Source organism: Beta vulgaris, chromosome 4 (assembly GCF_026745355.1).
Source record: "Beta vulgaris subsp. vulgaris cultivar EL10 chromosome 4, EL10.2, whole genome shotgun sequence".
NCBI lineage: Eukaryota > Viridiplantae > Streptophyta > Magnoliopsida > Caryophyllales > Amaranthaceae > Beta > Beta vulgaris.
In genome coordinates, this window is record NC_079205.1 from 18085351 (window position 1) to 18110299 (window position 24949).

At 40.0% G+C, this 24949-nt stretch overlaps 1 protein-coding gene across 4 annotated transcripts in view; it reads right to left on the minus strand.

Annotated features, from left to right (window-relative positions):
• LOC104891315 (probable LRR receptor-like serine/threonine-protein kinase At1g53430) overlaps window positions 1–24949 on the minus strand; it is a 77252-nt gene that overhangs the window by 5427 nt on the left and 46876 nt on the right. Inside the window, exons 1-13 of one of the 4 annotated variants that reach the window (XM_057394224.1) lie at window positions 15525–15754; window positions 13212–13386; window positions 12910–12981; window positions 12754–12822; window positions 12596–12667; window positions 12446–12517; window positions 12091–12162; window positions 11944–12015; window positions 11773–11844; window positions 11582–11653; window positions 11408–11479; window positions 11149–11205; window positions 10960–11025 (exon numbers count right to left, since the gene is read on the minus strand). In XM_057394224.1, coding sequence (XP_057250207.1) covers window positions 10960–11025; window positions 11149–11205; window positions 11408–11479; window positions 11582–11653; window positions 11773–11844; window positions 11944–12015; window positions 12091–12162; window positions 12446–12517; window positions 12596–12667; window positions 12754–12822; window positions 12910–12981; window positions 13212–13386; window positions 15525–15633 — 1052 coding nt within the window. In that variant the 5' untranslated portion in view covers window positions 15634–15754. Of the gene's footprint in view, window positions 1–10959; window positions 11026–11148; window positions 11224–11407; window positions 11480–11581; window positions 11654–11772; window positions 11845–11943; window positions 12016–12090; window positions 12163–12445; window positions 12518–12595; window positions 12668–12753; window positions 12823–12909; window positions 12982–13211; window positions 13387–15524; window positions 15755–24949 lie in introns of those variants that run through there. The other 3 variants (XM_048642867.2, XM_057394223.1, XM_048642869.2) reach the window with 3 other exon arrangements.

Here is a 24949-nt window from a genome sequence, read left to right on the forward strand (position 1 = left end):
ACTAGTTTCAGCTACAGCATTAGCAACACCCCGGTATTCGGCCTCGGCACTGGACCGAGAAACAGTGGCTTGACGCTTGGATGACCAAGAGACAAGGTTATCGCCAAGATATACACAGTAGCCAGAAGTAGATCGCCGGGAGTCTGGACACCCGGCCCAATCAGCATCAGAGTAGGCTGTCAATGTGTGGGACTTAGAGATAGAGAGGCTAAGTCCATGACGGAGAGTACCTTTTACATATCGTAACACTCGTTTGAGTAAATGAAAGTGTGGTTCCCGTGGATCATGCATCAAAAGACATACCTGCTGAACAACATAGGCGATGTCAGGACGAGTGAATGTAAGGTACTGTAAAGCCCCAGCAAGGCTTCGATAGAGAGTGGGGTCCGTAACAGGTGGACCAGCAGTAGCACTGAGCTTGGAGGAGGTGTCAACTGGGGTGGTAACAGGATTGCAACCTGTCATAGAAGCACGAGCCAAAATGTCCTTAGCATACTGACTCTGAGAAAGAAATAAACCACTGGAAGTACGAGTAGCAGTAATGCCAAGGAAATGGTGAAGAGCCCCAAGATCAGTCATAGCAAACTCAGCAGAGAGTAGAGCAATAATGCGCTCGAGGAGTGTAGTGCTGGAGGCTGTCAAAATAATATCATCAACATACAATAATAGATAAGCCATGTCAGGACCACGACGATAGATGAACAAAGAAGCATCACACACACTACCCTGAGATAACACAAAAGTAGCAAACCGCTGATACCAAGCACGGGGTGCTTGCTTGAGGCCATAGAGAGACTTGCGAAGTTTGCACACATGATGAGGGGTAGTGGGACCAACAAAACCAGGGGGCTGATGCATATATACAGTCTCATGAAGATCACCATGTAAAAATGCGTTCTTGACATCAAGCTCATGTATGGGCCAAGAACGAGAGACTGCAAGACCAAGGACAATAAGGATGGTAGCCGGTTTGACAACCGGACTGAAAGTCTCATCACAGTCCAAACCAACTTGTTGGTTTTTACCATTACCAACCAATCGAGCTTTATAGCGAGCCAAAGAACCATCAGAGTGAAATTTGTGTCTGTACAACCATAAACTCCGAATAACATGAGCACCAGGGGGACGGGGGACCAAATCCCAAGTATTATTATCAATTAGAGCACGATATTCGTCCTGCATGGCACTATTCCAGTTACGGTCACGAAGGGCAGAAAGGGGGGATTTAGGTAGAGGAGAAATGGAAGAGGGAGAAGTGACAAGGAGATTAAGTGGCCGACGAACGGAAATGATGCCATTTTTGGAGCGAGTGGTCATGGAATGTGCTAAGTCCCCTACCAGAATTATCCCTCCTATTGTGCACACTTATTGTAGAAGGCGCAAGAAATTACCTCAGGTCTCAGATATTAATTCCTACCACAAGACAGTTGGCGCAAGCAAGGAGTGGTAGAAGAGAATTATTCCCCTGACACTTAGGCTAACAGAATTTGTTAGAGAAATGATGAGGTGGCTGATATCTGTTAGAGGAATGATGAGGTGGCTAAGCTGAGATATTTAGTACTGCTGTGTATATAAATAGGAGCTTAGCTCAACAGCTGGGTATCGAGAAATTGAGTAATAGAAAGAGTAGTCATGGGAGAGACCTTGCCTCTCGAATGCAAGGATTGTATCTGAGAATTTCCTTGATACAATCTATCCTTGGTGCCATTTCTGTTGTTTGCTTTTACTTGCTTGTTTGTCTCATTTTTAGGTCTTAGCAATTGTGGTATCAGAGCAGTAGGTCCTGCCGGCGGCCATGGTAGTTCCTTCGAATACACAACGCTTAGATCAGCTTGAACAAGGGATCGCAGACCTGCGAGCATCCTTATCAGGGGAGGTAGCCTCGGCGGTGGGTAAGGCAGTAGAGACACTGCAAGAAACCTTGGCCACCCAGATAGCCGTTAGTCTGGAAAAGGCTACTCAGCAGCTCCGGGAGGAGGTAGCGAAGATTCAGGAGAGAGGAGATGAACGGAGAGACGAGCGGAGGGAAAACGACGATGGAGAAGGAGAGGGTTTCGGTGGTGGTTTTCGTGGGGGTGGAAGTTGGCGTGCAAAAAAATTAGACCTACCGGTGTTTTCCGGCAATAACCCCGACGGATGGATTCTTAGGCTGAAAGATTCTTTCAGTTCTACCGCCTGACAGAAGACGAGAAGGTGGAAGCTGCCGTCGTTTCCTTAGATGGGGAAGCGCTGCTGTGGTATCAATGGGAGAATCGAAGGAGGCCCATCCACCGGTGGTCGGAGATGAGGTGGATGTTACTCCGGCGGTTTCGCGAAACAGCGCTGGGATCCTTACAAGAGCAGTGGCTCAGCCACGAGCAAGAGGAGGGGGTGGTCGAGTACCGGCGCAAGTTCATAGAGTTGCTGGCACCTTTGGAAGGGATACCAGAGTCCATAGCTCAAGCCCAGTTTGTGAGTAAGTTGAAGGAGGAGATAAAGAATGAGGTCAGAATTATGGGGCCCAGTTCATTGGACCATGCAATGGAGCTGGCAGTCCAAGTGGAGGAAAAATTAAACCATCGACCCAAAAAGAAATGGGAATCCAAGGCCAGCTCATATTCAGCCCACAACCCAAATTCCTATATTCCTAAACCAACCTTCTCTGCTAAGCCCACCTACTCTTTTAATTATCCCACCCAAACTCATAATACCCCTTATAACCAGTTTCCAGCACCTTCTCATCACTCCAGCACCTCCATTAACTCACCTAATAAACCCAAAACAACCTTACCCATTGCCAAACCTTTTGGAGAGATAAGAAGGCTCAGTGAGAAAGAGCTGCAATACAAAAGGGAGCATGGTCTCTGTTTTCGTTGTGACGAAAAATGGGCAATCGGTCACCGCTGTAAGAAAAAGGAGCTGAGTATTCTGTTGGGGCACGAAGAAGAAGAAGAAGAGTATGGGTCACTCATGGAGAACATTCAGTCAGCCCATCCGGATGATTCCCAACTGGAGATCCACTCACCGGAAATCTCCTTAAATTCTGTGATGGGTATTTCTAGCCCAAAGACGTTGAAAATGGAAGGCACGATTTACGGGCAGAAGGTAATAGTAATGGTGGACCCAGGGGCCACGCACAATTTCATATCACTTGATACAGTGAGGAGGTTACAAATACCCATTTCGTCATCTCGGCCTTTTGGAGTATCGCTGGGTACGGGGGCAGCTATGAAGCACGGGTACTTCCCCGGAGTGTCGTTTCCCGTACCGGGGACGGGTACGGTACGGGTACGGGACGGATACGGCGGAAAAACGTCCCCGTGACGACTCTTGAGTGGTGGGGACGTCGGGTTCAGTAGGGGACGGCTAGGGTGGTTGATGGGAACGTTTTGGGGACGGATCTTGAAGCTTTAAGGCGTACCCTTCTGTCATGGCCGGATTTGTTGAAGCTTTTATTCATTGCCATGGCTGGATTTTTGGGAGCTTTTGGCCGGATTTCAATAATCGTGTTTTTTGGAACTGGGAAGGAGAGAGAAAGGGGAAGGGAGGTAAAAAGAGACAGCTGTTTTTTTCATATTTAAAAATTAAATGACTAGTGGTAGTAGGTGAACTGTAGACTGAATTATACCCGAGTCAGATTTTTTTTTGAGTATTGGGACAGGTTTGTTTATATTATTTAATATATAAAAGTAGACTAGGTGAGTAGGTGGTCAGGTTCCTTTGGGGTTTGAGTTAGTGGAGGGTTTATTTTATTACTTCATCAACTTGTGCCATACAACAAACTTATCTTTTACCGATTTGAGTCTTATACTTTTACCCTAGCTATTTTTTTTTCTTCTTATTGCACCGAATTCCAATTATTATACTTCTATTACAACATTCTGATTTATCATAATTAAGCACATATATAAAGATATGGGCTATATCATTACTTTTCTTTTTTAATGACTGTTTATTTTACCAGACTTTTTTTAAATTATTAGTTTATATTTTATATTTAAGTCATTTAATACAGTTTCACATAAATTAAATGGAGATTATATCTATTAAAAATGTAAGGTAATATTTTCGATTTTTTTTTTTACCGAATCCAAGCCGTACCCGTTTTTGAAAATTTTGGTTTTGCCGTTTTCCGTCCCCGTACCCGTCCCCGTATCCGTCCCCGTACCCGTATCAGTGCTACCTAGGGGGGCAGAAGCGCATGGACAGGGAGAATGCAAGGCTGTTCCGTTGCATCTACAGGGGGTATGTGTTATGGAGGATTATTTACCGTTAACTTTGGGGAATTCAGATTTAATTTTGGGGGTACAGTGGCTAGAAAAATTGGGCACCATGGTGACGAATTGGAAAACACAAACACTCCAATACAAAGAAGGCAATGAAACGGTGACTTTGCGTGGTAATCCGGCGTTAAGCAGAACAGAAGTATCCTTGAAGGCCATGTACCGGACTTTACGGAAGGAGGGCGGTGGTTTTTTGGTGGATTTTAACCAAATGGCCTCACAAGAGGTGTTACCAGGGGAGTTACCTGAAGTTCCCAGCTGCTTGCAACCACTTCTGTCGAGCTACCAGCAGGTATTCAACATGCCTTTAGGCCTTCCCCCTGATAGAGGTCATGTACATGCTATTAATTTAAAACATGGTACGAACCCAGTTAGTGTAAGGCCTTATAGGTACCCACAATCCCAAAAGGATGAGATAGAGCAACTCATACATGACATGTTAGCTGCTGGTATTATTCAACAATCACATAGTGCCTTCTCTAGTCCGGTCCTCTTGGTTAAAAAAAAAGATGGTTCATGGCGATTTTGTGTGGACTATAGGGCTCTCAACAATGTGACGGTACCCGATAAGTACCCCATCCCTATTATTGATGAACTACTTGATGAATTGCATGGAGCATGTGTGTTTTCAAAGCTTGACTTAAAATCGGGTTATCACCAAATCAAAATGAAACCTAGTGATGTCCATAAAACCGCTTTTAGAACTCACGAAGGTCATTATGAATTTCTTGTGATGCCATTTGGGATTACTAACGCCCCGGCAACTTTTCAAGCTTTGATGAATGAAGTTTTTAAACCCTATTTGCGGAAGTTTGTTTTGGTCTTTTTTGATGACATCTTAGTGTATAGCACAAGCTTGGAACAACATATGCATCACTTGAATGTGGTCTTGGGTTTATTGGCTACCAATCATCTCTTTGCCAATTTGAAGAAATGTGAATTTGGTAAGGAAGAAGTAGCCTACTTGGGGCATATCATATCAAGCAAAGGAGTGGCCATGGATCCCTCAAAGGTCCAAGCCATGATGGATTGGAGCATCCCTTCTACTCTAAGAGAGTTACGTGGGTTTTTGGGCCTAACCGGATATTATAGGCGTTTTGTAAAAGGGTATGCTTCTATTGCTCATCCGCTTACCAATCAGTTAAAGAAAGATTCATTTGGGTGGTCTCCTGCCGCCACTCAAGCTTTTGAGACATTGAAGAGAGCTCTCACAGAAGCTCCGGTTTTGCAAATGCCAAACTTCAGCCTACCGTTTGTCATTGAGGCCGATGCTTCCGGCTATGGATTGGGGGCAGTGCTGCTCCAACAAGGTCACCCGATTGCCTACGTTAGTAAAACGCTTGGGGAAAGAGCAAGGGCTAAATCGATATACGAGAAAGAACTAATGGCAGTGGTCATGGCGGTACAAAAATGGAAGCATTTTTTTTTGGGGAGACACTTTGTGATACATTCTGATCAGCAAAGTTTGCGCCACTTATTGAACCAGAGGGAGATTGGACCGGCATACCAAAAATGGGTTGGGAAACTCTTGGGATTTGATTTTGAAATCAAATACAAACCGGGTGGCCACAATAAAGTGGCAGATGCTTTGTCCCGGAAACACTCTCCTGAGGCCGAATATAATTTGCTCACTTCTTCTCACTCTCCTCACCAAGAGTTGATAGCACAAGCTATAAGACAGGATGCTGATCTGCAGCATTTAATGGCCGAAGTAACTGCTGGCAGAACTCCTTTGCAAGGCTTTACAGTGGAACATGGGTTGCTAAAATACAACGGGCGTCTGGTAATTCCGAAGAATGTGCCGTTGACAACTACTCTTCTCGAGGAGTATCATTCTTCTCCAATGGGAGGGCATTCGGGGATTTTTAAAACATACAATGGTATTGGAAGGGCATGAAGAAGGACGTCACTACTTTTGTGCAGAATTGTCAAATCTGCCAACAATTCAAAACTTCGACCCTTAGCCCAGCCGGGTTACTCCAACCCCTACCCATTCCACTCGCTATTTGGGAAGATATCTCCATGGATTTCGTGGAAGGCTTACCTAAGTCTCAAGGATGGGATACTATACTTGTGGTGGTTGATAGGTTGTCTAAGTATGCCCATTTCATCACTCTCAAGCACCCATTCACGGCACCTACTGTTGCTGCGGTATTCATTAAAGAAATTGTCAAGCTTCATGGGTTTCCTTCCACAATAGTCTCGGATAGAGACAAGGTATTTATGAGCTTATTCTGGAAAGAGTTGTTCAAGCTCCAAGGGACTCTTTTGCATAGGAGTACGGCCTACCATCCTCAATCCGATGGTCAGACTGAAGTGGTCAACAAATCTCTTGAAGCTTATCTCCGGTGCTTTTGCAATGGTAGGCCTAAGGCGTGGGCTCAGTGGATTTCGTGGGCAGAGTATTGGTATAACACCTCTACTCATTCTTCTTCTCATTTCACCCCATTCAAGATAGTCTATGGCAGAGATCCCCCCCCTTTGTTTCGTTTTGAAAAAGGGAGCACAGCTATCTTTTCCTTAGAGGAACAACTGCTTGACAGAGATGCTACATTGGATGAGCTCAAGTTTCATCTCCTTGAGGCTCAGAATAGTATGAGAATTCAGGAAGACAAACATCGCAGGGCAGTCCAATTTGAACCTGGTGAGATGGTTTATCTCAAGATTCAGCCTTATCGGCATCAATCTCTAGCCAAGAAACGTAATGAAAAGTTGGCTCCCAGGTTTTATGGGCCTTTTCCCGTGCTCAAACGAATTGGTCAAGTAGCATACCAATTACAACTTCCTCTTGGTGCCCAACTTCACCCTGTCTTTCACATATCCCAGCTTAAAAAGGCTGTGGGCAGCCTGCAGAGTTCTCCTACTATTCCTCCACAGCTCACTATTGATTTAGTTCTTGATGCCCAACCTGAGTCACTCTTGAACATCAGGTCTCATCCTCAGAAGCCAGCCGAAGTTACTGAAGTTCTCATTAAATGGCTCAATCTGCCTGCCTTTGAAGCCACATGGGAAGATGCTGCTCTCTTCAATGCTCGTTTTCCTGACTTTCACCTTGAGGACAAGGTGCTCAATTGGGAGGGGAGTATTGCTAAGTCCCCTACCAGAATTATCCCTCCTATTGTGCACACTTATTCTAGAAGGCGCAAGAAATTACCTCAGGTCTCAGATATTAATTCCTACCACAAGACAGTTGGCAAGCAAGGAGTGGTAGAAGAGAATTATTCCCCTGACACTTAGGCTAACAGAATTTGTTAGAGAAATGATGAGGTGGCTGATATCTGTTAGAGGAATGATGAGGTGGCTAAGCTGAGATATTTAGTACTGCTGTGTATATAAATAGGAGCTTAGCTCAACAGCTGGGTATCGAGAAATTGAGTAATAGAAAGAGTAGTCATGGGAGAGACCTTGCCTCTCGAATGCAAGGAATGTATCTGAGAATTTCCTTAATACAATCTATCCTTGGTGCCATTTCTGTTGTTTGCTTTTACTTGCTTGTTTGTCTCATTTTTGGGTCTTAGCAGAATGATGGGAAGGTGGTGGAGGTGGGGGTGGTGGAGGGGGCGGCGGTGGAGGTGGAGGGGCTGACGTGGATGGAGTAGGGGGGGACAGAGAGGTAGAGGAGGTGGGGGTTTGAGTAGGCCGAAGATGGGAGGAGTGAGGCTGGGTGGGGGAAAGAGTGGGGTTGGGGCGGAGAGGAGGAGAAGAGGGGGGAGATGGAGTGGATAGGGTGGGGGGGTTTTTGGGCCTGCGGGTGTAGTGAAGGGTAGGGCGAGGGAGAGGAGGGGGTGGGGGGGAGGTAGTGGGCCGGCTGGAAGGGGGCGGGGATGGGAGAGGTGTAGGGTGGGGTTGGTTAGAGGGAGCGGGCCGACTAGAAGGGGCTGGGATGGAAGAGATGTGGAGTTGGGCTGAGGGGAACGGGTAGGAGGGGCTGGGTAGGCGGTATCGACGTAGGGAAAGGGGGAGAAGTCAGGGTCAAGGAATTGGTAGGCGGAAGGTGGTGGATGAGCTTTTTCTTTGAAGGGAAAAATGTGTTCATCAAATGTGACGTGACGGGAAAGATGAATTTTGCCCGTCTCAAGATCAAGGCACCGATAGCCACGATAATTGGAGGGGTAGCCAAGGAACACACAACGAGTAGAGCGAGAGTCAAGCTTGTGTTTGCGTTTAGCAGAAAGGTTAGGATAGCAAGCACAACCAAACACACGAAGGTGATCATAGGATGGGTGTTTTAAGTAAAGAATGGAGGTGGGAGAGCGGAAGTGAAGGACTTTTGTGGGGAGAATATTGTGGAGAAGGACGGAAGTGTGAAGGGCTTCCACCCAAAAATCGAGGGGAAGGGAGGCATGATATAGGAGGGATAGAACAATCTCATTAAGACGTCTAATCATGCGCTCAGCTTTGCCATTTTGAGACGAGGTTTGTGGACAAGCAAAGCGAAAAATGAGACCATTAGTGGCAGCAAATTGATGGAAGGGGGTGTTGTCAAATTCACGACCCAAATCGCACTGGAAGGATTTGATATTGCAATGGAATTGAGTGCGAACAAATGAACAGAACTGAAGAAATTTAGAAAACACTTCAGACTTGTATTTTAGAGGATACACCCAAACATAATGAGTATAATCATCAATAAGAACAAGATAATACTTATAACCACTTTTGCTTAACAGAGGCGAAGTCCACAAATCACTATGAATGATATCAAAGGGGGTAATAGTGGAAGAAGTAGAATCATAAAATGGAAGTCTTTTGTGTTTACTAATTTGGCATGAATTACAAAGATAGGAACTACGTCCTTTATTACATTGGATGCAAGAATTAAGTCTAAGAAAATCTATAACAGGAGTGCCGGGATGGCCAAGACGATCATGCCACATATCATGAGATGAGTGAGTGAGATGCACGGATGGAGAGGAAGTTGTGGCAGATGACACAGGATAGAGATCTCCATTACTGTTGTTCCTCAGGAGAATAGTCCCACTCCGAAGGTCCTTCACAGAAAAACCATTAGGATCAAATTCGACAGAGACATTATTATCTTTAGTGAATTGACGAACGGAAATGAGATTTTTGATAATTTGAGGAGTATACAGAACATTTTGTAAGGTAAGGGAACGGGTGGAAGTTGGTATTTGGGAAGTGCCAGAACCAATAACAGGAATAGAATTACCATTGCCAACATAAATAGAACGAATATGACTCAAATTAGATGTATTGACAATATTACATGGATCCACAGTTAAGTGCGAAGAGGCCCCCGTATCCATGTACCAATGAGAATCATGCGGCTGTTGAAGAGTCATGGTTTGAAATGCAGCACCTAAATCAGTGGGTTCAAGCGCATCAAAGTCAGTGAGATGGGCTTGACCCGCATATCGAGAGGAAGCACTGGGAGGACGATATGAAGGTTATCGTCCCTGAGAAGGTCGAGGCTGCCAATAGGGAGCCCACCCTCCTTGAGTGGGGTACGGGCAAGGAAGAGGCTGCCAGTAGTAAGGCTGCTGCCACGGAGAGTAGTACGGCAGAGGAGGAGCAGCAGGTGGTAGAGGGCGGTTGTGGGCAGGGGCAGAGGGCCTGGTTGCCTGGTTGGCGCTGCTGGGCCGGCCACGCGAGGGTGGGTGGCGACGGTTGTTGCGAGGCTGACCACGGGGTGGTGGTTGGCGAGGCTGGTCAGTCCAGTCCGGAGCACGCGGAGGGGACGACGGGGCAACAAGGACCGCAGATGAAGAAGGAACTTCATCACGTAAAGATTTACGTTGTTGTTCCAATTGGAGCATGCTTCTAGCGGTTTCAAAGGAAGGAATTTGTTGATTGATGAAGGAAGCAACAGTATCAAATTCCGCTGGTAAACCACGGACCAATTGAAGCACAAGACGTTGTGGAGTAACCGGGCTATCAACGTCTTTCAATTGATCTGCCAAGTCTTTGAGACGCTGGCAATAGTCCTCAAGAGAGGGCAGCGAGTTCAGTTTCAAATTGTTAAATTCATGTTCAAGGGCAGCAGCTCGTGACCCTTTGTTGTTGTGAAAGAGGTTCTTGAGAGCGGTCCACGCCCCATAAGCAGTGGTATCGGATTCAAGCATTCGCAAGCAAAGATCATCAGAGAGAGATCCGTAGATCCAATTTAGAACATGAGAATCAATTTCTCGCCAAGAGGGATATGCGGGATCGGTTGTGGCCGGAGGTGGTGTCCCATCGATGTGATGAGTGACTTTGTATCCACGAGCATGAAGTGTGAATAACTTGACCCACGCAGAGTAGGTAACTTTAGTACCGTCGAGAACACGAACCTTAGTTTGTATGTTGCCGACAGTGTAAACCGGATGTAGAGGTTTTGACAAAGGTTGCTCAGAAGGTTGCTCAGGAGGAGGTTGGTCGCCTGCCATGGCCGGAGCTAATGGTGGGGAGGCGTGTGTTTAACTGGCAGCCGTGGCAGCCTAGAGGAAGGAAAAAAAATTCCTGGCTCTGATTACCATGAAAGATGGTATAATCCCCTAATTGGGCTATGCCTTTCATTGAGTTAATATAGACATACAAAGATAGAGTTACCATAAATATACAAGGCAATAATCAAGCCTATGATTCTAAATATCAATACAAGATATACAAAATATATACTCTAATAGTAAGTATGAAGTTGTTTCAACTACCAAAAAGAAAAAAGTCAAAAAACAAGCATGGCGGTAGAGTAACATACATATTATCCTTGCTGTTCAACAGCCATTGTGGTAGTGTTCCAGAAAATGAGTTGTTTGTAAGGAACCTATATCAGCAACATGAATAATTACTAGGGTGCCTCATCTATCAATGATGAGTACAAGCAAGCATGTGGAGGATAATCAAAGATTGTTTCTCAAGGATTCTTTTATGCACGCATTTGACTTACATATATCTAAGATCTAATTCCGGAACTGGACCAGTTATCTGATTGTAGCTCAGGTCTCTGCAAGGGAGGCATTTGCTAAATTTAAAAATTAGAACTTCTTGTTCTGAGGCATGGAAGGACCATGCATGCCCCTTCTTATAGCACATGTGTAAACAACAATAATATGAAGGCCTTTATCCTAAAGGAATGGGGTCGACTTTATAAACCAAATATATATGTGGTGATCTAACATCCATATCACTTGAACACCACAACTTACAAATGCGTCAAGTTTACTAAATTCCGGATGTGATCAGGGATGTGACCAGTAATCAAGCATTTCCTAAGTACTCTGAAGAACACAAAAACTGAATGTTAGTACTAAATCAATAAACTAGTCCCTCAATCTACATCCAATAATGTATGCTGGCCAATAATACAGCTGATAACTCACAGTCTCCTTAAATTTATCAAGTTTGCCAGGTTTGGGAAAGGTGTACTTGCTGTTTTGAGATCTGAAATTGCCCTGGAAATCAAGGTAATTTTCATCATTTCTTACCTTCCTGATGCATCCGTCTCATGTTGAGCAGAAACAGGAGATGAAAAGGACTATTAGAAAAAGTAATCTTGTAGACGTGTACTTACAGAGTACGCAAGTTCGTCAAAAGAGAGAAGGTAGATGGAATAGGTCCCTCCATAGACGTGCCTTGAATATCCCTGTAAGACAACAAAGTTACCATGTATCAAAAAGGAGGTTACAAATAAAAGATGAATAGATATCTGGTAATTGGTCTCCTGCATAACTAATATACTCACAGTGTGACCAGGCTGGTTATATTCCCAATAAAATCAGGTATCTTTCCTGATAACATATTTCCATTTAGCCTTCTGGAAGTGGAACACAATTCTTAGCTAGCAAAAGTGGAGTCTGGTTAAACACTAGAAAAAACAAGGGTGACTTACAGTTCAGTAATGTTCTTTAGATTGACAAAAGTTTCAGGTATTGTTCCGTTAAAGAAGTTTGAAGCAAGTACTCTACAAGAATAAGAAAGTATTGCTAATGAACAATATGTATATGGAGTAAAAAGAATTCCAGTTCAAAGCTTTAACTCAAAAGACACAAAAATATAGGTCATATACATGGAGTAGCTGCATAATCTTATTATGAAACTTAGCAGGAATTTATCCTATATAAACATGGTCACGTACTACACGTTGGATATTCATGTGAAGAGTTGATCTGAAACCATTTATACAAATTAAGATCCAGCAGTTGGAATATTGCGGCTTATAGAGTTTTACTGATGAATGGACTCACAAGGTTCGCAAGTTTCTCAGATTCCCAAGGCTTTTGGGCAAAGGTCCTCCAAGTTGGTTATCTTCCAAGCTCCTGGAGAGGCCACATTAGTAATATAAAGAGGTTATAATTAGAGAAATTAAGTTGGACATAACAGGCAGTAATGCTTACAACGTTTGAAGGGTGGCAATCTGTCCAATTTCTTCTGGAATTTGACCAGTGATCCGGGTTTCTGAAACTGCCCTGCAAAGCAAACATACTCAGATATAAAAAACCTCTTTTTTTAAAAAAAAAAACTTGTGTCATTCAAGAATGTTACACATACTTACAAAGTCACAAGCCGAATCTTTGATAGACTTTTTGGGATTGTTCCACTAATATAGTTTCTTGTGAGATCACTGCATCAACATCTTTACCACTTAGTAGGCTGCACTCTGCATTAACCTAAACAGTTAGCTCGTTACTTTCAACATGCTGTGACTTACATTTCTTGCAGGTGAACCAGGTTTCCAAATTCTTCAGGTATATAGCCAGTAAGATTGAGACCCTTCAATTGACTGTAACCCCGAAAAAGAAGTTCCAGTGAAGGTAAGTGAAATCAATAAGCCAAAGAGCTTACGCGAAACCAAGTATGTTAAATGCATAATATATCATAACCAGTTATCTCAGACGGAAATGCTACCAAGAATATTCAGAGAAAACTAGAGCTTAGACATAGCATTTAGCACACGGTATATAACAAGTCAGTAGATTTGAAAATGGTGGTAATGTGGGGAAGAGAACCTACATAACTGTGACATGGCAAACAGTGCTGCTATTATATGAACAATCACAGGTGACGTTGCTAACTTCCTTGCTAGCAAAGGTTTTACTGAAGCTCTGACCCCCATCAGTGCAAGATGTTTGGCTGACATTCCAGTATGGATTCTTCAATTTTTGAGAGATTATTTCAAGAGTTTTCACTGCCAGGACACAAGTAATACTATCAACTATCATGCAATATCAAAGCAATACTATAAGCTACATATAGGTCATAGGTGTGTGAAAAGAACAGGTGATCATCTCAACAGAGTTAGTGATTATATTGGCCTATAAATGACTCAAGTTCCAACTTGATCCGATTTCAATCATGAAATTGTGGACAAATAATTTGGATTTCAATTATCACGTAGTCCATAATCTATGAAGTGCTATCAACCTCATATGTAGCCATCTTATGAGTTTGTCATGGCGCATGACAATTTCGACATAACACTAGTGCTATGTTGTTGAGCTAAGGCTTTATGCGCAATTATGCATCAGATACATATGAGTAAGGCTAAATGGCTAACATATTAACCAACTAACAGATCAATAAAATAATCAAAATGTAACTATACTCTCTCTTGGCACCTCTCAGTTAGATCTTAAATTTACTTATTTCAATGCATTTCCTCCAATTTCGTACTACATTGAGAAATGTAAGTTAGCTCAATGGTGCATTAACGGTGTTGCCTAATTGCAACATGGGAGGACCAAATTTTGTTTTAATGAAAGAACAATCCTAGTTCATTTTTATTTAACAATTATAAATTCTTATACAACATTTGTCATTTTATATACAACACTAGTACGCTATTTATCATACAATGTTAGTTATTAATTAATCAATATTTACTTCATAAATTAACAAAAATGCCATGGTTGGAACATTATATTTTCCAACCAAATTGGGATTAAAAAGTTTGTTGCATTCACTGATAAATGGGGCTTTTTATTTTGTATGGAGATCTCTAGTTTGAGTTCCTATACATCAAAGTACTCCTTATGGAGTACTTACTAAAAAGATGACTAGTGATTAACTTGAAAAAAATAGTGTTTGGTAAAATTAAATTTTGGCGGTAAAAGAATTGTTTTGGAAACGCTAATAAAAATAAATTTGAGAACATTTGGAGTAGCTTTTGAATGGAAAATTGAGCATAATTATTGTTTGTTCTTTTCTGATCCAACGTCTAATCATGTGGCACACTAACAGTTTTGAAAGCTATTTTCACAACTAACATTTAATGACTAACATCAGAGGTTAACATCAGAGGCTAACGGCTAGCAACTAGACAACCAGTCTCAACCATCATATAAACTACTTCTACTTAACACGAGGTTGGTATGGAGAGAGTCGCAAGGGCAGATGATATAGACGGAATTTAATCCAGGTTTTGAATATCACCTTCTAAGACCAACTGCAGCAGTACTTTTTTGCCTGCTTGTAATTTCTCAAAACTAGGAGCAACTAGCTTTTGTCATCGAAGGAGAAATCATGTTGTAGCTAGGAGAAAGCAAGTAGCTCCCGATTAGGAAATACTCCTAAATCTATCCTAACTGTTACGATAGATTTAGGAGTATTTCCTAACACTCTCCAAAGCTTCTTGTTTTGTTTAACTTTTTGTGTGTCCCTCTTGTACCTTTTTGTTTATTGTAGCTGGGAGAAAGCAAGTAACTCCCCAAACTTGTTGCTTTGTTTAACTTTTTGTGTGCCCCTCTTGTACATTTTTGTTTCCCAAAGCTTGTTTCCCACATGTGAGACTTACAAAAATCATAAGTGGTTGTAACTTTTCATTAAGAGAGGTTGTACTTTGGAAATGTTGTAGTTTGAAAAACCGGTGTGACAAACAAAGCTATAAGGAGTTGTTGCTTTCGTTGGTAGTTGCTCTAAGACTTTAAACCAAACATCTGCTTGGTTTCCTAATAATGAGTGTGCAAAAACTTCGTGACAAAAGTAACGTCCTAGCACTTACACAGTTACAATCGTTAACAGTTGATACGAGTAGCAATATGAAAGGGGTGCGTCTTGGCTTTGGTGTAATATGTTTGAACCACAACTTATTATGTATCATTTATAATACATATATTTCAAAAAAAATAACATAGACTATACAGATAATGACATAAATTTCAAATCATTTGTTAAAAGTTATTTGAGTTCTTTTGCAAAAAAAAGAAATAATTTGTAGGTTGTTATATCATAAATGATAATATTAACAGTTAAACCTAAGAATTTGTAAGATAGAAGAAGTGAATTATGAATTTTTCTTCCAGCAGCTAGCAAGCTCAATATACATACCTTCATGTTGAGGAATCAATTGGGCAATAGACCCAAATTCTATGAAGCTACTGCTAATAAAGAGTGCAAGGAGTAAAAAATACAGGTAGTTGATGAGACAAGTCGCCATTAAAAGCCTTCAAGCTTGCTTCCCTTAGTTTGTTGGTCTTCAACCCATAAACACAATCCAGGAGAGAAAAGAGAGAATTTAACTCTACAATTAATGCAACGGGTGACAATGAGAGAAATGTAGCATAGTAGAGGCTTAAAGTAAAAAGAGGGTGGCTTGACCAATTATTGCCAAATTATTTAAGCAAAGGAAAATCCAATTTGGCTGTTAAGACAAGTAGTCAAAAGATGGGACCCATCATACTTTCACTCATCCAACAATTAACAATCTTGATCTATCCGGTATCCCAAAGGGTCTGTTCTCTTCGGCATAAAACAACTGAATTGAACTGAACTGAATTGAATTGAATTGAACTGAATTGAATTGAACTGAATTGAACTGAACTGAACTGAATTGAACTGAACTGAATTGAACTAAACTGAATGAATTGAACTGAACTGAACTGAAATGAATAGTGATATGTGAGAGTAAGGGCCTGTTCTCTTCGGCATAAAACAGCTGAATTGAACTGAACTGAACTGAACTGAACTAAACTAAACTGAATTGAACTGAACTGAATTGAACTGAACTGATCTGAATTGAACTGAACTGATCTGAGCTGAACTGAACTGAATTGAACTGAACTGAACTTAAATGAATAGTGATATGTGAGAGTAAAAGTATTGTCAAGAGCTGAAATGAACTGAACTGAACTGGTTTCGACTGAACTGAACTGATCTGAACTGAACTGAATTGAACTAAACTGAACTGAATTGAACTGAACTGAATTGAATTGAACTGAACTGAACTGAACTGAAAATAAGCTGGGGAGAACAGGCCCTAAAAGTATTGTCCAGAGCTGAACTGAATTGAACTGGACTGAACTAAATTGAATTGAACTGAACTGAACTGAACTGAAATGAACCGAACTGAAAATAAGCTGGAGAGAACAGACTTTAAGCCTATACAACTATACAAGTATACAGTAAATGTTAGAGATATGAGATATGAGATATAATCAGTATCGGAAAATATATGTATGATATATTTTCCATATTGATATTATTAAGAGAATAATATACTTATGTTAAGATATTATTTAGTGAATAATCTATGATTATGGTCCTATATCTTTTAGAAAGATTGTTTCTTATCTTAGGTTACCTTAGGTTTTGTATAAATAAGCTACATATTGATAAATAATATGAGAGCCACACAATTAACCATCTACCTTAAATTTGTCAGTAAACCTTGGTGTATATAGCTGTTTATGTCGATTTCGTACCAAATACGCAAAAGGTATTGGGGAGCAAACAACAAGAACAATATACTTAACCCGAAATAAATAATGATTAACAAGAATGTAAATGAAAGAATATAAAGACAAATAATTGTTGAAGCGAAAAACCCAAGTGATGGGAAAACCGCAATGATACTCTCGACCACCAATCCTCTATAAAGATGTCGCCATCAATACAAGTGCTTGAGTACAATGATTAGCACATTATTTGTGCAGAGTATTAATGATGTGAGAGAATATTTTAGCAAAGGAGTACTGAGAGTATAAGCAGCTAAAGAGAGAATATTGTTTTAGGTTACATCAAATATATATACTTCATCCGTTTCAAATTACTCGCTAAACTTTGAAAATTTCACTATTGATCTATGAGGTTTGACCATACACTATTTACTATTAGATAAAATCAAATGTTATAATGTAATATATCATTGAATTCGTCTCAATGTACATTTTCATAATATTAAATTTTTATACTTTACTTTAATACACAATTAAAGAAATTAACAGTCAAAGTAGTGCATTGACAAACGTGAAAGTCAAAGCAAGTGTATCGAGTAAAAAGAAATGGAGGAAGTATATAACCTAGAAATAACCCTAGTAGCCGTTGTCAAACCCCCCTTGGAAGTAGGACACCTCACACCTTCTTGTAATTGTTTTTCCTTTATTCCCTTAAGCAATTTAGGTTGTGGACCCAACATGCATATCACACATTCAAAATAACCGAAGCTCCTTATCTCCTTTTTAATTCGAACTTTTCATTTGCCGCCACTTTGTAAATAACAGGGCCAGCAATGGCCCCTAATTGATGTTCTTTTTCATCTGCCTTGGGAAACCACGACAATTACTTGGCCCAATAACTGTCATCAATCACCCAACTACACACACCTCCCTTCTATATAAACACACGCTAACTCCCTTTTCTCCCTCTTGTCATTTCACACTTTTCACAAAAGTATTTTCTCTCTCATGAAGAACAAAGAAACCCTACAACTGTTTGCTTCCTCCATCTTTTCTCCGACGAAAACTCAGGTAACCAACTTCTTCTTCTTGTTTCTTTTTCCTTAAACTTCTTTCCCTTCACATAGCTCCCAAGGATATAACAAAAATTAGGAAATCTAGCAAATACCCTAAGCCTTCTGAAACCAGCGGTGAAGTAATTATGATCAATGCTGGCGTAATTGGAGGCCCTAGTTTCTCTAGCAGTTTTTTAGAAGAAGAACTAACTTCATGAAAAAACCGGGTTACCCATTCGGGTAAAAGCTCGAATTCCCCAAGAAGATGAACGCCCCGACGATTGTCCAAGGGTTGGATAATTTTGTATGTATACCCTTTCAAGATTGGCCATCAATTTCCCTTTTGCCCCCTTATGAACTAACTTCTTGACACCTTAAGAGTGAGCCATGGACATTGGCTTGGAGAATTATCCAAGTAATTGATATACTAACAAAGGGCATGAACATGGAATTTAGGTTGGTTGATTTTGTTGCATGTTTATGAGGTGAAAAAAGTAGAAAATACGAGGTCAACCTTATTCCTAAGAACTGGGCATTAGTCGCTTGTGCGTAATACGGGGGCAAACGACAAAGGTTGGAAGAAGAGGTATGTGTTTGTGGACAAGGCGTCGTTAGGGAAGGAGTATGCGTTTTTGTACGACGATCGGAATACCGAAGGTATACTTCTTATCTTTTGTGAATTTGTATTGGCTTGTGAATTTTGCCGTTTTTAGTGGGTGACAGTGAATACTCTCGTACCAAGGTCAACCACCTCCAGAAAACTTACTGTAACGCCTCGACAATTCTCTATTTTCCAAAATAACTTTTAAATGTAAAACTTAGAGAATCATCAAAGCATTATTGCTCGTGTGATAACATATCGGCTTATTCAGAATTTTGCAGCGGAAAACATAATAAATAAATCTTATAAATAAAACTTAGTCAACTTAAAAGTCAAACCAAAAAAATTCAAAGTCAACGACAATTGTGAAAACCATCTATAATAATTAAAGTGAACAAGCAAAAGTAAAAGTCAATTATGATTACTAATCTACACAAACTCTCCACATCCCGAACCCATGCTGCATCATCTTCAAACTTGTAGATGGACAGTGCACTATAGATCTCTAGAGACTGCTCACCAAAATGGGTCATCATAGGATTAATAAGGCATAGACATGATAAATACACACACACAAGCACGTAATTAAAAAAGCTGAGTACTACATAGTAAATAAATAAACAATCCTAACATGATACTAATACATAATAAGCAGCAATAAATAATAATATAATAACCTTGCAGATAACTCTTACTGAACTAAACTTCACAACCAACATTTTATTTACTTTAAATGGAATAGTCAATGGAACGAGTTGTCTGACTAAAACCAGCCTTCCCTTTGGAAGACGAAATACGGGCACGACTCCGTATTCCCATGACCTATGATATCGAGGAACCTTTAAAATGAAAATAGGACGTGATGATCAATCCGATCCCAAGAACAACCATGGGCTACCACCATGTACTCCAACTCATATACTTGTCCAACACTTTAGACGTGCACAAGTCTAAAGTTATTGCTATTCACGTTTCACTTTACATGATTAATAGTTCATTCACTTGTTAAGACTCACAAGTAGGACAAACATTATAATCATCAAATAATCATAAGCTTCCATTTTTATCTTAGAATTAGATAAGTTGATCAACAACTTAACAACCCAAGATTAATTCCAACTTTGATCCATAACCTTTCTTTATTTGTTGAACCTAGTAAACAATCAACCCACCTTTCATAGGTGTATAATCAACTTACCAAATAAGGCCCTTGGTCCTCATAAAGTAATTAAATAAACAAAAGGGAACAACATGATTCAATCATGATCCAACCAATATATATATTAAACCTTCATATGAATTGATAAAATAAATTACCCAAATATCACATGTAGGAATGGCAACGGGTCGGATTTGGACCGGATTATGCATAATCCGACTCCGACCCTACAGAAAGTCGGATTTTAAATCTGAGTCCGACTCCGAGATCCGACTTTGAAAATCCGAATCCGACCCGACCTAAAATCCGAACATCCGACTCCGAGATCCGACCCGACTTAAAATCTGAACATCCGACTTAAAATCTGAACATCCGACTTAAAATCCGAACATCCAACTCCGAACCTGATCCGACTTATTTTTCTTCCAATTTTTTAATCATTTTTTCTGTGGGAAAATCCTATATAATACAACTGGCTGAAAGTCGAAGTCAGATTATACATAAATAATACATTACATAAATAAGAAAAAAGGATTGATTGACTCAAAGTCGGAGTCGGATTCGGATGTCGGATTATTTTATGAGATCCGACTCCGACCCTCCTCCGACTCGGAGTCGGATTTTTTAAACGGAGTCGGAGTCGGATTACTTTTTTGTCGGAGTCAAGTCGGATTTTTTCCTTCGGATCGGAGCGGACTAGGGTCGGATTCGGATTGGATTGCCATCCCTACTCATATGCTTGCATCAATCTTCCATACAAACATAACCGTAGGTGTGTTTTTATTTCGTCTACGCGGGATGAGCGCATATTTGTATTTGACCACCCCACCGTAAAGGTTTTTGTATTGAAAACGTTTTGAGGTCACCAACAATTTTTTAAAGGAAGAATCATAAACCTAATTGGATATGGGAAAACAGCAGGGAGAAATTATCTAATGTAGATTTTCCCGTCCTGACTCCATAGTTAGTCAAAATGAACCAATGATTGAGTTTGGGAGTGAGAATGATAAGTGCATTTCGAACGCACTTTATGAGCTCCTTTTTCGCTTGGTTTGATCCTCTTCCTCTCTTTTCTTCCCTCTTTCTTCCTCATTTCTTTCTATAGTTCTTTCACTTGATCATTATTGATCATAGTGACATTTTGCTAGATTTTCGGTCATTTTTTGGATTGGTTTTATAGTACATTTGCTTTCACCATGTTTTTCCGTGCTTTGGTTGCAGGTATGACCTTTTCAAAGGTCGAGAGTTGGGAGATATGGTAACAGGCGGGAGTTTCGAGGAGTTTGCTCGCATGAAAAATGGAAGAAAGGAAGCGTGATCTGAGAACTTTGTGCGTCCGCACTGCCTTAGAAGTGCCCGCACACATTGGTGCTCGTACACCTGACATCGGTGCTCGTGCACCACCTCACAGATTAAGCTGTTATTGTCAGTCATCTAGGTGCGAGCGCACATGCGGGGGCACCAATTTCATGGTGCGCTTGCATCATTCATGCGAAGATTGGACACCTAAATCAGTAACCTTGGTCGCACCACTTAAGTGGTGACCCCGTACGACGACCTATTTTCGTTAGAAAATATAAAGCTCGAGCCGTATTAAAACAAGAGAGGGGTTTAGCTTTTGAGCTTATGCTTTAATATATGTTTTTGAGAGATTATTATTAGGGTTGACATTAGTGAGAAAAATAGTTAGCTTTTGTTTAGGTTTTGAGATTCTTGATCAAAGCTTGTGAATTCTACACATTGAAGGTACATTTAATTCAATTAGTTTCAAAGTTTTCAGTTTTTATTCTCTCTTTTCATTTTTATTCTTGTTCTTCCATATCATTAGATCTTCTTTATTATAGCTTCATAATTGTTATTTTCAGTAGATTAATTATCTCTTAATTATGTTTAGCCCGAGATTAGTTATAGATTTCATGTTTTATTGCTTAGAATCCATGATTAGTGAGTAGTTTCTTATCTGGGGTTAGGGTGAAAGTATGGATTAGGGTTTAAATGTATTGTTAATGTGATTGTGAGGATCTAAAGATGTTTATGCATTGATCTTAGTGTTTAGAGGCCTTAAGATAGATATTGATCACATTTATACTTTGGTATTTTAAATTCAAATGTTCTTAATTGAATTTTGAACTCCTTTATTATCCCCATGAATCAACTTAATTTATTTCTAGGCTAAGATATTGTGGAGAAATTATGGGGATCCTTGTATTAGGGGTTTTTCATACTTATCGGATCTCTTAATCAGTTGATTAAAGACCATTCGAGAGAGGATTTAGTTGATTGATTCAACGATTATTGCTGAGGACCATTCGAGAGAGGACTTGAGTAATTTAGAAGAAAACTAAACCTTGCATAATCGTCGCCTTTGAATCACAATACATTAAAGATCGTTGTCCATTTTGATTCACGCTAGTAACCTTAACTCTAGTATCTTGATAATAGTTAGTTTTAGTTGTTGCAAAATCTTTCAGAACCCCCAAAAATTCTTCAATTAGGTAATTTAGACTTGTCAAACTTTGATTAATCCCATTTTCCTTGTGGACCGACCCTTGACTTTCCTTTACTACGTTCTTAGTAATTGCTTTTAGTTTTATAAATATTGTTTGAAAGCGATTTTTGGTGCCTTAACGACACACTAAAAACCTCTTATCAGAGGGTACAACATAGTCAGAAAATATGTTTCCCATTGATGGCCTCTACTAAACATCGATTCATTGTAAATTTTATGCCAAAGAATAATCATATAATATTTTTAAACACCCAAAAAATATTCAATCTAGATTGGTTCCATAAACACATAAAAAGACTAATTTTAGTGATATGTTATTATGCAATAAATTTACAAGGAACCTAACAGGTTGTCCAAATTTATCTGATTAATATTAGAACATTTTTTTTAGGTCTTGATTAACAATAATAACATGTAGGTGATAAAAGCAATAATGCAGGAAAATCATATAATATGAATAAAATGATCAGGCAAGCATATGATATACAAAGGCATGAATAACAATATGAATATAAAATAAGGAAAAGGGGTTAGAATGTACAATAGAACGATTAATACTTAAAGATCTAAATCATGAAACAAATTGTTAGTAACATCAATATAAAAATAGAGAATTTATTCAAGGATCCTTAGGATTATACCTATGCAGTTTAGATTGAACAGCACAACGATCTTTAGGTGGAGCAATCGTGGAACCAGGAACACAATATCATTAGTAATAGAAGATTGATTCAAGTATTGAAAGTAATTGAGTGTTTGAGTATTTGGAGATTCAAAGTTTATTGCGGAGATATTCGTAAGTTTGTGTATTCGTAAAAATAAATAATGAAGAGTCGTCCGTAATTCAAGAAATCACGAGTATTTATAGGCAAAGAGAGGAGTGCACCTCACGCAAGCCCTGCGCCAGGCACACTGCCACACGTCAAGCGCACATTTGTGTGCCTAACGGAATCAACCCAATCAGATTTAGGCACGTGATAGAAAATAAAAGTTGCGTTTCACATAGGACTTGCATCAGATGCAAGACTCTGTGTGAGTCACAAATCTACGTGTTAGTAGCTCACTGGCTCGCATGACGCTTTCTGGCCAATGCGCCAGATGCACATGGGCCGGGGAGCGCACCCACCGCGTTCGGCGCATATTCTAGTATATTCCAGCATATTCGCTCTTGATTCTTCGCGTCTTTCGAATATACTTTTTTATCCCTAAAATCCATGAATTGAACTTTACGGGCTAAAAATATGATTTTTGATACGAAAATATGTTTATTAAAATAATAAATATTTAAATGGGATCTTAAAATGAACTTCAAACATTTTATGGGATTAAAATACAATTAATTTGGCTTTAGAATGTTACTTCAAAACACAATTTTGGATTGGTTCTTTAGATTGCTTTCCCGTTGGGTCGTGCCAAGTAATATCACGGTATGTTTCATCATTGGATCCTTAAATGGAGAGACACGATTATGTGTATACAGAAGCCTCCACTTTGACTGAGGTTTAGGAAACCGATAGTCAAAGTATATGATGTCGGGATGAAGAACAATTCTAAACGCTCTGCAGCTTAGAACTGATTAGTAAACGTCGGTGTCTGCAAAATAAATTAAAGTTAGTATGTAGGACAATAACTACAAGCAATCTGATTACCTGCAGGGGAAGATGTCAACAGATAGGTGCAAATAACTCAGACAAAGCACATAATGATGCAACAATGCAAACTTAGACTCTCTAAGGATGCATGAGGCGCTATGCAAGGATTGATGTTATGCAAATCTAAGGGTTGACACGTCATGCAAGGTCAGGGTTATGCAAGACTAGAATGTATGCAATAAAAGGTCAGGGTTCTGCAAGGATGCAATGCAAGGTTAGGATTTCGCATGGCTAGAAGATGTGTAGAATGATCAGAAATAGATAGAATAGTTTTAGAAACCTGTTTTTTGTAAATAATCGGGGTCCACAAATGAGGTCTGTGGATTATAACTTTTCTGGAGTTTGATTTGGAGGCACCGTCACATAAGGAATCCCCCACTTTCGGTGAACTTACCTTGAATTTGGCATATACTTGATCTATTATTGAAATGTAGTTGATCTATCTCGAACGTTGAAAGTTGTCATTGGGGATTCTTCATTGGGAAGTTGATACAGGCAAAGTCAAATATCTCCAGAAACCATGAAATTGTCGGAGAGTCCTTCGGGGAAAAAGAGAGTTTGGATTGAAAAAATAAAAAGTTTGAATCTGTTACTTAAATGAATGTAGGTGGGAAAAGGCTTTGATGAGGCTCTCGAGTCTATGTCGGGATCTAGAAAGATATTATGCTCCTGAACTCTAGAAAATCAGATCATTAGAACTTGATTAATTTTATTTTATTGAAGCGGTCGGACATATTGAGATCAGAATTCCTACGTATGCTCGCGAAATCAGGCCATTCGTAGTTCTAGATCTGATTTTTTATTATAATTGTTTTTGTGGCCTAACTTTTGCCTACGCCGCCCTTGCGGGTTTTCAAACTAGCGGACTTGGACATACCTTGAAAAAGGAGTTAGAGTTGATGACAAGTTAAAAGGTTTAAGGCTTGAAGCTTTGATAAAGGTTTAATTGGATGGCCTAAGTAAGGTAAGGATTATAGATTTGGATTAATATTATATGGGATAAGGTTTTGATGGATTGAAGGATTTGAACGAGGGGTAGAACTTGTGTGCAAGCCCACTAGGTTGACTTTTTGTTTTTTTGCCCTTGCCTTTTTCTTTTTCAC